The 17,495-nt window shown below is 32.4% G+C and overlaps 1 protein-coding gene across 1 annotated transcript; it reads right to left on the minus strand.

Annotated features, from left to right (window-relative positions):
• Positions 1 to 8,199: 8,199 nt before the first annotated feature.
• LOC110699622 (glucomannan 4-beta-mannosyltransferase 2-like) lies at positions 8,200 to 16,829 on the minus strand. Its single transcript, XM_021877130.1, has 9 exons — positions 16,004 to 16,829; positions 15,456 to 15,554; positions 14,416 to 14,668; positions 11,640 to 11,750; positions 10,478 to 10,614; positions 10,055 to 10,168; positions 9,650 to 9,849; positions 9,341 to 9,559; positions 8,200 to 8,953 (listed from the first exon to the last, which is right to left on the minus strand). The coding sequence occupies exons 1-9, from the start codon at positions 16,328 to 16,330 to the stop codon at positions 8,800 to 8,802; spliced, it is 1,614 nt and encodes a 537-aa protein (XP_021732822.1). The 5' UTR covers positions 16,331 to 16,829; the 3' UTR covers positions 8,200 to 8,799.
• Positions 16,830 to 17,495: the final 666 nt, after the last annotated feature.

Below are 17,495 nucleotides of genomic sequence, written 5' to 3' on the forward strand. Positions count from 1 at the left end.
ACCGGCCGTTTTCGGGGGTTTATGGTGGAGGTCAGCCGGTATTCTGTGGGGCTAGGGTAAGGGATAAGGTTTCCCGGTGGGTGGAGGGGTGGCTTTTTTTTTTTTTACTTATTTTTTTAGTTTTTAATTTTTAAAAGTTTTTTAAAAAAACCAATTACAAAACGAAGTGTGGCATTTTTACCTATCAAAACCGGTTACCAACAAGTTAGGGACCAATAGAAGAAGATCCCCTATAAAGGTGGGATTATTAAATAATATTCCAAAGGTGGAATTATTAACAGTGAACCAGCTAAAGGTGAGATTATTAGAATCAATTTTTCCTAATTTTATATTTTTTAGAAAGGTTTAACAAATGATCTCTATTTATAGATATTTAAAATGCTAAAGTACGTAATAAGTAGCAAACCTTGGATTGTTGACAAGTACGTACGATATGATATGATATAGACTATCCTGTAAAAAACAAAATGAATGTAAGTTTTAATAAACGTTTTTGGAATGGTACGGTCCTTTATTATTAAATGAGAATTCATGGTTAATTGAATGAAATTAATTATTTGATCGTCTTTGTGTTAGGAATTTTCCTATGCCGGATGATCCATGACAAGAATGCGTCATGACCTACGTTACTAGTTGATTAATCAATGTAACAAGTCTCAAATCCGATTAACGATCACCATATAGATGCCATCATTTACGGGTCGTACTTGACAATGATTTCTAAGAACCTCTCCATCATAGAATAAAAGATTTCTTATGTTCTTCCAATTTTAGAACCGGAATTGAAATTGGTTCAATCAGGTCTTAAAATTTAGGACTTGGAATTGGAACCACCAGGTATCGGTTTCGGTTCCAGGTACCCACTTATACATATAATCGTTAAAATATAATATAAATTATAATACTTATTTTAGTCTATTTTCATTTTTAGCGTTTAACACTTTTATTTATATATGCATTAAGTTATTTTATTTATGTTAAGTATTAACAATATATTTTTTAATTTACTAACTAGATACATTTAACATAATTTTATTTTTAAAACTTATTTAGTGTAACATATGTTGGGTAACCGGGTACCCAACCGGTCCTGAGTCCAAAAAATCGAGAATTGGAATTGGAACCGGTTGCTTAATTAATTACCCGGAATTGGAACCACCGGGTCCAATTCCGGTTCCGGACCCGTTGGTTACTAACCGGTTCCAGTTCTTATTCCGATACCCGGAATTTTTGCTCACCCCTACTTTCAACATCAAGTATCACCGAACCCCCAAACTATTTCCTTCGTTCTGTTTAAGTTGATATACATGATACATTTTGCCTATTGATGATATTTACAAATTATATTAGATTAGATTTTGTGATATTAGTTTTGACAAAACATTGTCATGTGGAGTCTTATTTAATTTGAATTACCTGATATATATTAATATTTACTATTTAAAATTTATTTACTTATTGATAATTTAAGATATTAGTCATTAAACTTGTATGGCAAACATGATATAGCAAGTACCTCACTTTAACCTCTAGAACATTATGAAGTTTCCCCACAAACTCTCTATAATGTCACCAACGTAAACCTTTTTTTAGAATGAGAACATTGTAAAACTAAGAAATTCTGATCTTGTGATCACTTATACTCATGAATGGTACCTTATGTTAAATTAAACTTGGTTCCAAATTAAATGACATTGCTAATTAATGTTTATTCATTAGACGACTAATTAATTTCAATAATTTCAATGCATATCTTTGTCAGCAATTATAAATTTTAATATTTTATAATTAAATATTGAGATGATTAAAACAAGATTTGTGTTAGTATATACTTCATATAATTTACTTATGGATAACTATGGTAGAAATTTCTTTTTTAAAATAATTTTTTTTCTATGCTTCGGTGTTCACCCTTTGCCTTAGATCTCCATCCGGTTGCATGTGCCTTGAAATTACAGGTATTTAAATGAGTAATTAAGTTATATGTTCGCTTGATCTGGGATTTGATTCCTGTCATATCAAAGGCTTGTTTACGAGAACCTTGGCATTTAAGGGATTGAGTGATCTTTTATCTACCAAATCCAACCTTTGCAAGGCATGCGCAATTAATAGTTATCCGAGAAATATGGAAGGTTAAATGAATTACATGAGGTTGAAAGGATTTTAGATTGTGCCTCCGTTTTCAAATCTATGAAACATTGGGGAGTTCAAAGGTTAAGCCAAAATTTATATTTGTTTATGTTAAGGAGTTTGTGATATGGAGGTCACTGCAGATTTGTTGCCCAATGTGATATGGAGGTCACTCCTTTTGGTGGCTCAAAGCACCAAGCAGTTCCCTCTCAAAAGGTCTTGTGTGCTTCTCAATCAACCATAATTGATGCTTCAAATTAAATCACGTTTCTCATGACTCCAACATTTCTCGTTAGTCTGATGGAAGAGGCCGCTTCTGAGGGATTTGTAGGAAGTCTATAGGAACCGAAATTCCAATTTTTAGCTTTGCCATCAAGCTAAGAGGGGTTTCGACTTGCTTGAATTACCAACAAAGGACTATTTCCCAATTTCTTCCTTAGACGCTAGGTAAAGTATGTTATGATAGGTTTTCTATAGGTTGCAAGATGGATTGTGTAGGCTCAAAGCGTCATCCGGCTTTGTCTCTTGATTTGGAGTACAACAAGTTGGCCCGTATGAAGCTTGCTCGCATTTGTCCTTCTTGGGTCTTTGTCACTTAATGTAGTTGTCCTTGTCTTGTGTGTTTTTGGTTGTAATTTTGTTTTTTCGTTTAATTTAATGAACTTCGATCTTGTAAAAAAAATAAAATTTATTATGATCAAAATTTCTCCAATTTAAACAATCAAATAGGATCAGGTTAAATTAACTCCAGTGATTTAGAGTATAGTTTGGATTTTATTAGATATTATTGTCCGAAAACCGAGTATGTATGTCTTCGTTTGGTTGGTATGGAAAGACATGCATAGGAAATATTCCATGTCAAGTTTTATTCATAATTAAAGAAAAAAAAAATTAGTTTCATGTTTAAGAAAATCAAAAGTTTAAGTATTACTTTGCATTAATTATGGTGGGTGGTGGATATATAGACATATAGTAGTTGACGTAAAAATGAGTTTGATGAATTGTGTCTAGATTGAAGCTTAGCACACCACTAAATCTTTACTTGCTAGTTTGGCTGCTGCCATGCAATTTAATGATCACGTTTATAGTAATTTCCACGTCTCAACTTCTATATACTTCATGAACTGGCAACTAGAATTAGGAGGAGAAAATTGAGCCATTAAAGTTGTTCCCTCGAGGTTTTAGTAGTTGCGAGTAATTTAAAAAGAAAGAATACGAATTATTAGACAAGAGTACGAACAAACAAATAATTGAATAAATAACTCGAGACAAATTTACATTGAGTGTAGCCACTATAATCTTTTGATACAAAACTATTCAATTTTACTACGTATTTAAATAAAACAAAAAAGCATTTTTAATAATGAAATAAAAGCTTAAGTGCCACGTGACACTATTCTTAATTAATTGAGTCTTCAAATATAAAAGTAATGTTTTAACCACTAAGCCATTGTCTTATAGAAAAAAATGAATAACTAACCTTGATATTTTTTGTAAACATATGTTTACAAAATAAAATGGCCTTGTAGAAAAAATAAATAAAAAAAAAACCTCTTTTTCACATTATGTGCAACAATAGAGTATTTGTTTTTGTAAGATATAAAATTCAACTGAAAAAGAAGAGTAAATTTAGATGAGGGCTTCAGATCAAAGAGGAGAAGCTTTGTAAGAGGGCATGAAATCACAAGAAGAAAGAGGAGAGAAATTGTGAATTGTAATTTTGGGTTTTGGGTTTCAAAATGAAAGTAACGTCAAACCATTATCGTCAATTGAATGCCATTTGATAACACCCTTAAGGGACAATTGGATAGTTAGTATACAAAAACAATTTTCCCTTCTATATATATAACTATTACTATAATAACAATCGTTGATATCATGTTTTCCACTAAGTGCACACATGTCAAGTTATGGTAGAAACTTTTCCCTCCTAAAATATATGTGATGTCATCAATTTTTTTAATTGATAAAATTAAGCTATTTCACTAATACTCCAATTTTTAATTTTAATTTTTTTTTTTAAAAAAATGCATGTGTAACTTTTTTTTTCCCTTTGTAATTAGAAAATTTAGTATTTATTAATATGTAAATTTAGTCCAATAATTTCGCAATTGAGACAATATAACAATTATTATTAGTCACAATCGTCCATCGTACGAGACTAATCTAATAGATAATAAACTTACTCTCTCTCTCCTTTTTTTTTTAATTAAGTATTATACATTTACACTTATCAAATAAGGCGTATTTATTTTCAAAAGTGTTACACTTTTTTTTGGAAATAAAACTGCATTTTAGGCCACATTCACTTCACCTTAATTTTACTGAATTGAATTTTATTTATTTATTTATTTTAACAGAAATGAAACTATTTTTGCCAAACTTATATTATTTTTATCGAATGAAATTAATTTATTGAACTGATATTATTTTTACTGAATTGAAATTAACACTACTAGAAATAGGCCGATTTACGACGGACTAGTTCCGACGAACATGTTTTTCCGTCGTAAATTCCGACGGATTTTAATTCCGTCGGAAATTTACGACGGATTTCCTATGGAATACAAATCCGTTGGAATTTATGGGCTTTCCGACGGAATATTCCGTCGGAAACTTAATATTTCGACGGAAATCAAAACCGTCGGAAATTTCCGACGGATTATTCCGTCGAAACATTATGTTTCCGACGGAAATAAAATCCATCAGAAATTTCTGACGGAATATTCCGTCAGAAAATTACTTTTCCGATGGAATTTTCCGTCGGAATATAATTAAATAATAATAAAAAAAAACAAACCTAAAAACCCTAGAAAACCCGGTTCCCCCTCCACTAACATTTCTAATTTCTCTCTCCTCTCCTCTCCACCTCTCTTCTCTTTCTCTTTCCTCTTTCCTTCTCTTTCTCCTTCCTCGCCCCTTTCTCTCTCTTCTCCTTCTTTCTCTTTCTCCTTCCTCGCCCCTTTCTATCTCTTCTCCTTCCTTCTCTTTCTCCTTCCTCGCCCCTTCTCCTTTCTCCTTCCTCTATACGCCCCTTCACCTTCCTCTATAAAGTATTTTGTGATGACGGCGTTTTTCGGCGGATGGTGTGACGGCGAGTGGTGTGACAGTATGAATGGGATTTTTGGTCAAATTTGACCATAAAAAAGTCTAGATCTAGACTTTTTCATGGTCAAATTTGGCCTTAATAAACCAAATTCGATTTCAATTCGGGTTTTAAGGTATGTTTTTTTGTTATTAATTTTTTTTTTGTTTGATTTTTTGTACGAATTTGGTTTGATTTTTTTGTTGATTTTTTGTACGAATTTGGTTTGATTTTTTTGTTGATTTTTTGTACGAATTCTCCTTCCTTACCCCTTTTTTTTGTTGATTTTTTTGTTTGATTTTTTCTACGAATTTGGTTAGGGTTAGGGTGGTGGGTGGGTTTTTCGGATTATAATTAGGGTGGTGGGCGGGTTTTTCGGGTTAGGGTGAGGGTGGTGGGTGGGGGCAGGGGGTATGGTTGGAAAACGGGTTTGGTGAGAAAAGGGGTTGGACGTGGTGGTGGCAGTTTAGGGTGGTTTGGGTTGGTGGTGTTGAAAAGGGTTTTTGGGTGGCTGAAGGTGGTGGTGCTGGATTTTTTTTTTTAATTTTTTTTATGTTGTTTCCGACGAAAGTTTCCATTGGATTTTTTAATTTTTTTTATGCTGGATTTCCGTCGGAAGTTTCCAACGGATTTTTACCCCGTCGGAAATTTCCGACGAACTTTTCCGGTGGCCGGAGCTCCTATTCCGACGAAAAAATTCCGTCGGAAAACACTGTTCCGACGGAATTTCCAACGGAAAAGGTTGTTTTTCCTACAAATTTTTTTACGACAACCTATTCCGACGGAATTTCCGTCGAAACGGGTTTTCCGACGGATTTCAGGGTGTTTCAGACAGAATTTCTCCGTCGGAAATGGCCTGTTTTCTAGTAGTGTAATTTTACTTATTCTTTATTGAACTGAAATTATTTCTGCTGAATTGAACTTATTTTTACTGAATTGAAATTATTTTTATATAACTGAAATTATTTTTACTAAACGTTATATTTTTATGGCGAAGTGAATAGAGCCTTATTGTTTTATTTTTCTCCTCTCATGATCCCTGCCATTACTTTTTTGTTTTATTATTTCTTTCTTCTCACATTCATTCCTTTAAATAAACTATTAACCGACCAGTTTCTTTCTTTTACAATTTATTAATACTCCAACTATCCCATTTACCTTTTATTTAATTTAAGTAAAAAAACTTTATGTGCCGGTCAAAGTGTAACACTTAAAATAACAAGGGAGTTTGAAGGTTAGGAATTGGGAAGCCCACTTGTCTTATTGTACATTTACCCGTTCATTTATATTTGTTATCCTTGCTACTTCCCTTTTTCCTTTGAACTTTCAATTGAAAATAGTATAGTAGAGGGGGGTGTTCCATGTGCCCGGAAGTACATTACATATAAATAAAAGAACACTGAGACAAATTTAGGGTGTGTTCTATTCACCTGATTTTCACTGATCTGAACTTATTAGAACTTATTTTAGTTGTAATTTGTACTTGGGTAACCCTTATCAAAACTTATTAAACCTGAACTGAACTTATTTGAACTTAACTAAATTTATTAAACCTAAAATAAGTGAAAATAAGGGGAATAGAACAGACCCTAATTTTCCTTTATTTTTAATTTTTTTGAAGAAATTTATATGTAATGTCCTTTATTTTATATATATACAACGTTCATTTCACCCCTTCATTCTCTCTCTCTTTAATACTCTCTTTCTATCATCTCCCTCTAGCTTCTTCTTTTATTTTATTTCTTGACTTTTATAGCTTTTATGTGCTTAATTCATCACTCACAAACACATTTTTACTAAATTTAACACCCTAAAATCCGAATTTCACAACCAAATTTTTGGATTTTTCATGACTTGAAGAGAATTTTGGGGTTTTTTTTTTAATTTTTTTATTTTAAATTTGGCTAAATAACATGCAATTGAGTGTTCTACTTACTTGATTTCCACTATTAATTCACTTTACAAGGGTATACTATTCATTTGAGGTATGATTTCTCTTTCTTTGTTCATCTTTATTCTAATTAATGAATATGAAACCCTAGGTTGTGCTCCAATGGTAAACTCTTTTTGCTTGTCCTTTTTTACCTATATTTTGTGTTTTGTGAATCTCCGATCAACAGCTTAGTACCTTATTTGCAACAAATGAAACTTCAGTACCTTAATTGCTACTTTTATCAAAGTTTAGTACCTTGTAGTGCTATTAACTCTTATAAGTAGGGCTGTGCACCGGTCCAAAACCAGATCGGAATGAACCGGAACCCGAAATCGCTTGTTTTAGCAAACCGAGGAAAGGACCGTAATCAACCGGTCCAGGTTCCGGTCTAGACCTGTTTATTCCGGTCAGTCCGATCCGGTTTTAGACAGGTTATATTCTTTTCTTTTCTTTTTTTTTGCATTTTAATATCTTTATATATACATCATTTTTTAACGTTTTGTTTTTGTTTGCGTGCTTTCCTATTTTGCACCTAAAATTTATAAATTACAAGTTTTGTACTTAAATTTTATTGAAATTTGAACATTAAATGTAAAATTTTCACCCAAAATATTAAAAAATACATTTTCCGGTCCAAACTGGAATATTCCTATTTTTACCCGAACCGGACCAAAAATCCGAAGTCACCAATTTGTGAGGACCAGAGACCGACCCGAAATCCAACGGTTCGGTCCAATTCCGGTCCTTGTCCGATTTCCGGTCTCGGTCCTTTTTTGCCCACCCCTACTTGTAAGTGTACCCATGGCTTAAAATAACTTTAATCTATTCGCAAATATAGCTTTTAATACTCTTAGGTGTACCAATGAACAAGAAGAAAGTTGCCATACATTAGTACTTTAGTTAGTTCATATTTCGTAGTTACTGTGGTAGAGAATTAGAATGGCCATGCAATAAATTCACACACATAAACAACAAATGAAGCAATCTTAGATACGATATGTTTTTCAATGAACCAAATTTAACAAAGGTTGATTTCCAAAAATCTGCAAAATTGACAGATAAAGGGGATATATTGCCTAAAAAAAGTGCTAGATTACAACCATTTTGAGTGAATTAATAACTGAATGAACTATACTGACATTTATCAATATATTGCTCCAAATCTTGTAGAACTTTTTGTAGTACCCTATAACTTAGACAATACTATACTAGTCTTATTGTTTTTGACCATACAACTCCTTAACAAAACTAACAATTAAGATAAACAAACATACAATAACTAAAATACTTGTGATCCCAAAGAAATTCCAAACATCTTCCAGCCAAAAAAAAAAAAAAACAATCATTCATCTGTTTCTCTATTCCTTCTATGCTCTTCTTCCTGCTCGTTGTGCTTCTGCTTTCTGAATGCTATGTCCCGATTCAAAGAAAAATGATCCTATATATATATTTCTGGATTATTACAGCAACCCATTCAAGTCGTGCAATAAGATAGACACTTGCAATAACAATTTGTCGAATGCAATAAACACGACTGTTTATGCACAATCAAAACGAACATCCAAGGTTTACAGGAAAGCGACATGAAATTTGTGCAAATGTGGTATTTGATTAGATCATGGAGTGACACTTCTTAAAGGATTGAACAAGACTATACGAAGGTGCCGACATAGCCAAAGCCAACAATGAAGAAGGTGATACTTTGGAGGAAGAAGTAGACGTAGTAGCTCCACTTGCCATATAGAAAATCATACCATCCGATGGAGAAGAGGAATACTCCAACTATCAACTCCAAGAAGTTCATTCTGTCAAAATTGTTTACATCCATCAAGAGCATGTTAGCATTGATTCTTGATTAGGAAACTGACAGAAGCAATGAAATATAGACATGTGGTTTATAGACATATTTAAGGAATCGAATTGATTTACCATAATCATGAGTTAGTAGGTAGTATTTTACATTTTCCGCTCTCTATATCATTATAAGTTTTTCATGGAATTTTTAGAGAAGAGTGTAAATAAGGGCCAGGGTAGTATGAAAAGGCTCAAAGTTTAATGTACTAAATTTATTAGATGTCTATGTTTTGAGGTTACCTAATGAACATGTGTGAACCGTGTTACTAAGGGACGAAAGGAATAGTTTTTAGCTAATCAATTGGCTTGCAAAAAAAAAACAAAGAATGTCCTTTTACCTGTCTAGGATCTTGGATCGCGCTTTCCTTACTGCAGCTTTTACCCCGGCTGATTTCTCTTTGGCATTCCCCTTGTTTTTCTGAGAATCTCCGAGCTTCTCAGTGACAACCCATTCGTTTGCCCTGCCTGCTTCAAAGAGGCCAATGAGTGTGGCCTTAGTCCGATGCAAGGACATCACATTCTCAAACAAGATCCAGTAAAACAGTAGGTGAATTGACCTGCAATTTATGTTGCACAGCGGATTGTAAGTGAAAGATCAAAGATAACGGAAGTCGTTGACAGAAATTAATGTTGAGCTAGTACTAGACCTTGGAGTTCCAACAGAGTTGAGGATGGTGATAACTGAAGGGATATAAACTGATCCCCAAATCGGGACTTCGACTTCAGGAATGAGTATTGTCAAAGGAAGAATAATACAGTAGAAGAAAAAGGTGACCATATGAGCTGTGATCTTTCTCACTAAGAAAAAGCTGTAGATTGTGTACACTTTCTTCCAGAATCTCACATTCTGCAAAACCAAATTTTCCATAAATAAACCAAATTATCAAAGAATTAAAACTATGATCAAGGTTGAAAAAATCACAAGGTAAAATTTTTTCTTTTTATAAGCCCCGCTTCAATTTTTCTTTTAGTTACTTCATACTGGCAGTTCAAATATTGTTTTACGCGAAACAATTTATATATAATGAATGCACAACTGATTGAATACTGACCTTATTTCTGACAATCTCCATGACCATTTTTCTGAAGAGATTAGCAGGGCCACAAGACCATCGATGTTGTTGAAAGCGGAAAGCCTTGAAGGTACTTGGCAATTCACTTTTAACCTGATTTTAATTATAGGGAGGAAAATTAGGCAAGATTTAGGATAATGTTCTTTCAAGATTGAACCTCGACTTACCTAAACAACTAAAATAAGAAAATTCTTTTTAACATGATGTTCAACAAGTAAAATAACACCACATAAATGACCACATTCACATCATTTTTATAATGTTACACTATTGTATTGGCCATCTAATTCATGTTCATCGAATTTTCACCCTTGTTTTGATTCCATATTAGTTTCAAGTTTATAATTTATAAATGCACATATAGGGCTTGTTTGGTTCATAATATAATTCAGTAAACTATACCTGAAGATCACCGAGATAAACAAATTTCCATCCACGAAGACTAGCTCGAACAGCAAGATCCATGTCCTCAACTGTTGTTCGGTCCTTCCACCCTCCTGCCTCATCAATGGCAGCTATCCTCCATACACCAGCAGTCCCTGCATTTTTGGAAAGAAGCAGGGTTAATAGATGTCAATTTTGTGCATAAATATGTTGCGCCTATTAACTCCTCATTTACAGAATTGATTTCATTTCCTGCATTAAAATCCTTCTATTAATACAGAGTATATGTATGATATTCATATTTTAAATTTAACCCAATCAATATTTCTGTCAAGGTTTATAATTGTCATCAAACTTTTTTAAAAATGATTCATTCTTGTCAGAATGCCCATCCTTGCTGGCTTGAACACTTGTATTATGCAAAAACATCATACTCAAGTGTCATCAAAATTTTCAATAAGCTTTTCTCAAAAAATATATTTTTAATAAGCAATTATAATTAGACTTAGGTAAGAACATTTTTAACATTTCACCCCTTTTAGACTGCCAAGGCACTTAGGCAATTAGCCTCCGGACTCATAAGCAACAAGATCAATCATATGGGGCATTGCTATTAGTCCTGAGCAAATGGAAATTTTAAATTTTCATACTATCTGATTGGTTCGTTAATAATGCTACTGGAAAAAATATCCAATAATCCAATTTCAAAATATCCGAAATTAAAGGTAGATACTTCATACTCCGCAGTCCATATGATACATAGGAGGCCTTGGTCATTCTTTTAATATAACATATTGTTTTTTCCTGCCTCTATTATACGACTGAGTATCAAACACTACTACATACTCTAATCCAATTAAAATTATGTCCTTGTTGAGTACTAAAACAAACAATCAAAGGCTGTTAATTATGCTGCTACATTACTTTAAACTAATTGTCCACTTCCTCTTGAATACTCAAATTCGATATTAACAATACCTGTAAATATTTAATTTTATTATTATTTTTCTATATTTTACTACAAGTATGATAAGTTAGCCTATGATTGCGAGAATTTGATATTCTGGGTGAAACGTGTCACGTGACGTATCATAAATGAGGCAGTATATAGCAGTTCCTGAATTGTGTCAGGTGTAAAAAATGGCTAAGTAATGGGATAAACAAGAAAGTTGGAAATTACCATTGAATCCAAAGAAGGCATGAGTTGAAGACCCCACTTCCTGTTCCACCTTAAAATGGTAGTCTAGTGACATCTCTTGCATCCTCGTCATTAGGCATTCGTTCGCGTTCACTGTAAATCAACCATGTTCAATTGGGTTAGTATAACCATTACGAAGTCCACAAGTTACTTGCATTAAAAAAATTAACAGTAGTTAGACAATTAACAAGAAGTGAAATGCCATCACACCCACACATGTATGCATTAGTCTAGTAATTGTTTGTTAACGCAACTCACACATGAAGACGTGAGCATCCACTACTCTAAAATGGTAATAGAGTTCGTTCATTTTATATTATCCACTTTTTTCTTATTATTATATTTAAATATCAATGAATTATTACTTGTAAAATTAATAAATCGCTGATAAAGTTTCAGCAAATCCACTACTCTATAATAACTACCACACTCAAAAGTGTACATATTATAAAGTTAACATATATAGTGACATTTATATTTACATAGTTAAGCCTAACACATGATGATAAAAATTCGAATTACATGGCATAAGATTCTAAGGAAAAAACACCAAATCCACTGCAATTATTGAAACCTAATTGTGATTTATTAAAATGGTGGAACACCATTACTTTAGGATAGGTAGTGTCGGCGGAGACAGAGTGGGGTCTACCAAATTTGGCTGTTATTAATCAGAGTGAGTGAGAAAGTGTCAGTAAGCAAGTAATAGCTCAGCAAATAGATGCTATTTTACCACGTGCTTGTGGGGTTGCCCAACTGCTCTACCACTCTAGATTTCATTACCTCATTTTTTTTTATCCCTTCGTTGACCAACTACCCCTCTTCTTTTATCCGTACTGTATAGGTGTAATTCTTAAAGGTAAATTTGTTGCCCAAAAAATTAATTTTTATAAATGTATTAATTGAGAAAATTGGTTTTAAAAAAATACTATATGAGAAAATTACATACTCGTAACAATTGGTGTTATTAAAGTTTGATTTATGCGGAGAATTGGGTTGGCCATTGGCCAAGAACTTGCTTTTTTACAAAAGGATTAAACAACCCTTGTGCGAGCGAAAAGCAATGTCAGAGTGACACATTAGTAGAGTGACTCACACTAGTAGTGAATAAATTCTTAATATGAGAGATATTATCACTTATGATTATTTTTTCAAAGTTATTTTGAGAAAAAATTATTAAAATTTAGTATGAAACGGAGTTATAATAACTTATACAGCACATTATACTCGTATAACTTATTTTAGTTTCATTCCATCTCATACGAGCCGACAAAAAAAAATAGCAAAGGTGGGAGAAAGGTTATGTAGGCATAACATAGTAACATGGATTGTTATGCTAAAAGACAAACCTTGCCCCAGAAATTTAGGTTTGATCACAATTTACAACAAAAATAACAGAAATGAGAAGATAAGAAGAGAAGAGCAAGGTAATGGAGAGTGGTGGCATTTAAATCTTAAATTAATCAAGCTTTAGAGTGAAGAAAAAGAAAGAGGGCACTTAAATTATACCTTTAATCAGAATCAATTAGTAGCACTACATGCATTAAAAGTTGTGAAATAATGACCATTATGTTCAAGAGATTGTTTATAAAATCTATACATTGGAGATAGAGAAGCAACAAAAAGATTTGAGCATATTACAGCTTGGCCCCTTGGGAACATTTAGATTCTTATTAGTCCTCGACCTCTTTTTTTTTCAATTATTGTGCTCTTATTAGTTGTAATTTCATAGTATTACTGTCATTTTCTTATTTAACTACTACGTTCTCCACGATTCACTAGTTCTAACTCGATTCTTCAATATTCAACGTTGTCTCACAGATAATACTATATTCACTTGACTTATTAGATCAACAAATAGTACTCTTGTTGCTTAAGTTGATTGTTGTTTTGTCGGTGGCTAAACAGACTAGCTCAAAACTTGGTTCAATTAACATCTTTTTCTTTGTATTTTTGTTCTACTCCTATCACAATCATTCTCGTATTAATTTTATTCAAGTCCACACGATTAACTATTATTCGTACTTGTTTGCAAAGAAAATTACATTAGGTGCTCCTCCGTACGAGTGCTAATTAAACAATAAGTCATAAGTCTATGGTTGATAACAATGTATGGCAATAAAACAAATTGAGGACCAACATCAAACCCGTTAGAGAAGAAATTTCCCGTGATTGGTGGGCACCTCCATTGAGAAGGAAACTCCTAGTATTTTCTCGTGTAATAAACCAAACAATTTCATTTTACATTTTTGTTCTTTTTTCCCTTTTATTTTTTTCTTTTTGTATGCTATTCTTTCCCAAAGTGTAAACTTTACCCCCACCACATCCCTATGTTCTCAAACAATGTAAAATTACACAAAAATTGAAAAGATTGGTGGAATTTTCCAAAAGCATATAAAAGTTAATAAAAGACAGAAAAATAATAAAAATATGCATTTTTTTTAGCAAAGAAGTTAACAGTCCACCGACAGTTTCTCGTTATAGAGAAAAAATAAGGTAGATGGTCACTAATCGTAATTATTTGTGCGGGGGTATAAGACTATACTAGTCTAGACGTATAATATAGTAATAATATTCACTATTTTATTCGTGTGTGTCAATATGTCACATCCTCAACGCACATTTATAGATATGAACATATTGACATTACGAAATTTTTTAAATAATCGAGTTTAACACTTGGACAAGAATACAAGTCACGTATCAATACCAGACACTATTAGGTAATGTACAAGTAAGTTAGAATCTATGTACTTACCAAATCTCCACCGTCCTTGAACAAGAGCTAATTCAGGGTTGTACATCAGGAATGGAATTGCTCGTCGGAGATAATCGGGCTCTGGCCGAAAATCAGCATCGAAAATTGCAACGTACTCGCAATGCTTGACATAGTCCCTCTTTAACCCTTCCTTAAGAGCACCAGCTTTGTAACCGACACGATTTTCTCTAATTTGGTACACTATATTAAGCCCTTTGCTAGCCCATCTTTGGCATTCTAATTCCACCATATCCTGTAAATAAAAAATTCATAATGTCTCAAATTTAGCAACATAATGCAACAACTTTAGTGGAGTGCAAAAATGTAATTCAATAACTTCAATAAAAATTTGTGGATTATTATAGTGAAATGATTACAACTAAAAAAAGCAGCAAATTATATCGAATTTTATTGATTAAATCACATTTTACTTTTCCCGTACAACAAAAGGAAAAAATGTCATGTCATAGAAACGGCATCTAGGCACAGAGATTAGGCCTAATTTAGTTAACCTCTAAAAGTTAGTTTATTAGTACATTCTAAATTTCTAATGAAATTGACAAATTGCATACCTTTCAACTAAAGAATTATGGGTACGGTAATTACCGGATTTAAAAAAAAAATCGTCTTAATATCTAAGAAAATTAAGTTATGATTAAAGAGGGTAATTCAAGTTGAAAACACGAATCTATAATCTTACTAAATTAGGAATGATAAAATTAATGCGAAAGAGAAAGTAACACTTTAGTTGCTATTAATAATTAAGTACAAACCTGTATCAATCATGGTTTATGACAATTAAATTAAATATTTGGCATTAACACATTATCTTACTCATCTACCAAACATTTTATTTTAATTAAAAATGTAACAATGACTAATAAATCACCGATAACATTAAATGAAAAAGGGAAAATGATGTAATAGACATCACCTATTAAAGGAAAAAACAGAATTCAGTTGTACTCCTAGTACACTAATAAAGTGACTATTGTACTAGACTAGGCATTAAATTACCAAATTGCCCAAATCATTTTTACCTTGATAACCGGGTCAGTTGAGTCATCAAGTACTTGGATCACCATTCGATCAGCCGGCCATGAAAGGTTACAAGCTGCACCAATTGACACTTTGTACACCTACACAAAATTACCAAGTCCATACATTAAATTAATTTATGTATTAACTAAACATAATTAATTAATTAATTAACTAAAATTAAGAAAAAGTGGCAGCTTTTCTTTAATTACACAACTATCAAAACCAAATCAACCAAGTGGCACTAACAGCGCACCAAGTCAAGGCAACATCTACCATGATTTGTGTGAACCTAAAAGAAAAAGTCTACCATGATGCATAAAATCTCCCCTTAGATTTTTTTTTTTTTTTTTTTTTTTTTTTTTTTTTTTTTACAATAATGTTGATATAAAAATCACCTCTAGGACGTCACCAACTGAGCTATTGCTAACTTTTATTGTGCCTCCCACAATGGCATCGATATAGACGGAATTGGATCCCGAATTTCAGACATTACCAACTGAACTATTGTAAAAACATTAGAAAAAGAAAGGGAATGAAAGATTTATACCTCTCTTTCATTGAACATAGGGATTTGAATAAGAACATGAGGGAACTTATTTGAGCCGCCAGTTTCAATATCATCAATAGAATCAGGTAAAGCTTCCCATTTATAACGTTTATCAGGCTTCTTCCAAAACAACTTAACCAATACAATTACAACACCCATATAAAGCCTTTCCATAAACAACATTAAAGACATTGCTAAACAAATAATAACACCAAGTTTAAGCATTGGTACAATTAATGGTGCTTTTATTGTTTCCCACATTAATCCTAATTGAAATGATAAATCTCCCCTTGCTTGTAACAGCTGATCTTGGATTAAATCCGCCATTTTTACCCCAAAAACAGGGGATTTTGGGGTAAATAAAAAAGGGTTTTTTGGGTTCAAAACAGGGGATTTGGGGCTAAAAAAACAGGGGAGTTTACAAAAAACAGAGTAATTTCTTGAGAAATTGACAATGTGGGTGAAATGGGGTTTTTGAGAGGATGACTTTGGGGTTTTTTTTTTATTATTTATATGTTTTGGGGAATTTTATTTATGTATAAATCTCTTCTTTCTTCTGAGTTTTGTGCCAAACAATACTTGCTGTTTTCTTTCTAGCAAGGTATAAGAGAACAGAAAGTATTGTGGCACTAGACTAGAGAGAGAAAGAAGAGAGAGAAAGAGAGAAGTAGGAGAGAGGTGGGTGGTGGGAAGTGAGAGTAGAGCAAGTGATGATGAGAGAGAGTTTGTATAGATGTTTTATAGTCAATTTTTGTTTGGGTTTTTGGTTAATTGCTTACTTTCCAATCTCTATTTTCTTTTAATTTGCCTTTTTCTTTTTCTTTTCTCTTTTTTCTTTTTTTTTCTTTTTTTAATTTTTTTATATATTTATTTAGGGAGGGGGGTAAGGGACTAAGGGTGCATTTTGCTTGCTTGATGACTACTCTGTATTATTTGGTGGCATTAGTTAAATATAGATTTATTTTTTTTCAGGTATAAATCCGTTTTAATCAATAAAAATTAGTTTTAACCAATGAAAATTACTTAATTAGCTGTATTAAGTGGGGAAAATAGTAAAACAGCGAAATCAGTTGTAATTAGTAAATATCATATTCCATGTTTAGAATTTAGTTTCAGTTGCGAAAAAATAGTTTTTATCAATAAGCGTAAGTAGAGAAATTCATTTTTGTCATTAAAAATAAAAGTTACAGGTTAAAGTTGTTTTAGTTTATTGGTAAAAATCAAGTCATGAGAATAAGATTTTGTCATTTTTGTGTGTCATGGAGACAAATAATGTACTCTGTACCTAAATTTTGAAAAAAAAATTTATTGCGTTTAAATATAATGTGTCTTAAGGAATGAAACAATGTATTTGTAAGAGAACAAAATGTAGTACTCTCATACATGAGTGATGTAACATAAAATTCCTTACTTGTCTCTTTAAGCATTTAAGTCACTAAAGTATTTCCATGTACAACTTTTGGTTATTTAAAAGAATTATACATGATGGTAA

Source organism: Chenopodium quinoa, unplaced genomic scaffold (assembly GCF_001683475.1).
Source record: "Chenopodium quinoa cultivar QQ74 unplaced genomic scaffold, ASM168347v1, whole genome shotgun sequence".
Classification (NCBI taxonomy): Eukaryota; Viridiplantae; Streptophyta; class Magnoliopsida; order Caryophyllales; family Amaranthaceae; genus Chenopodium; species Chenopodium quinoa.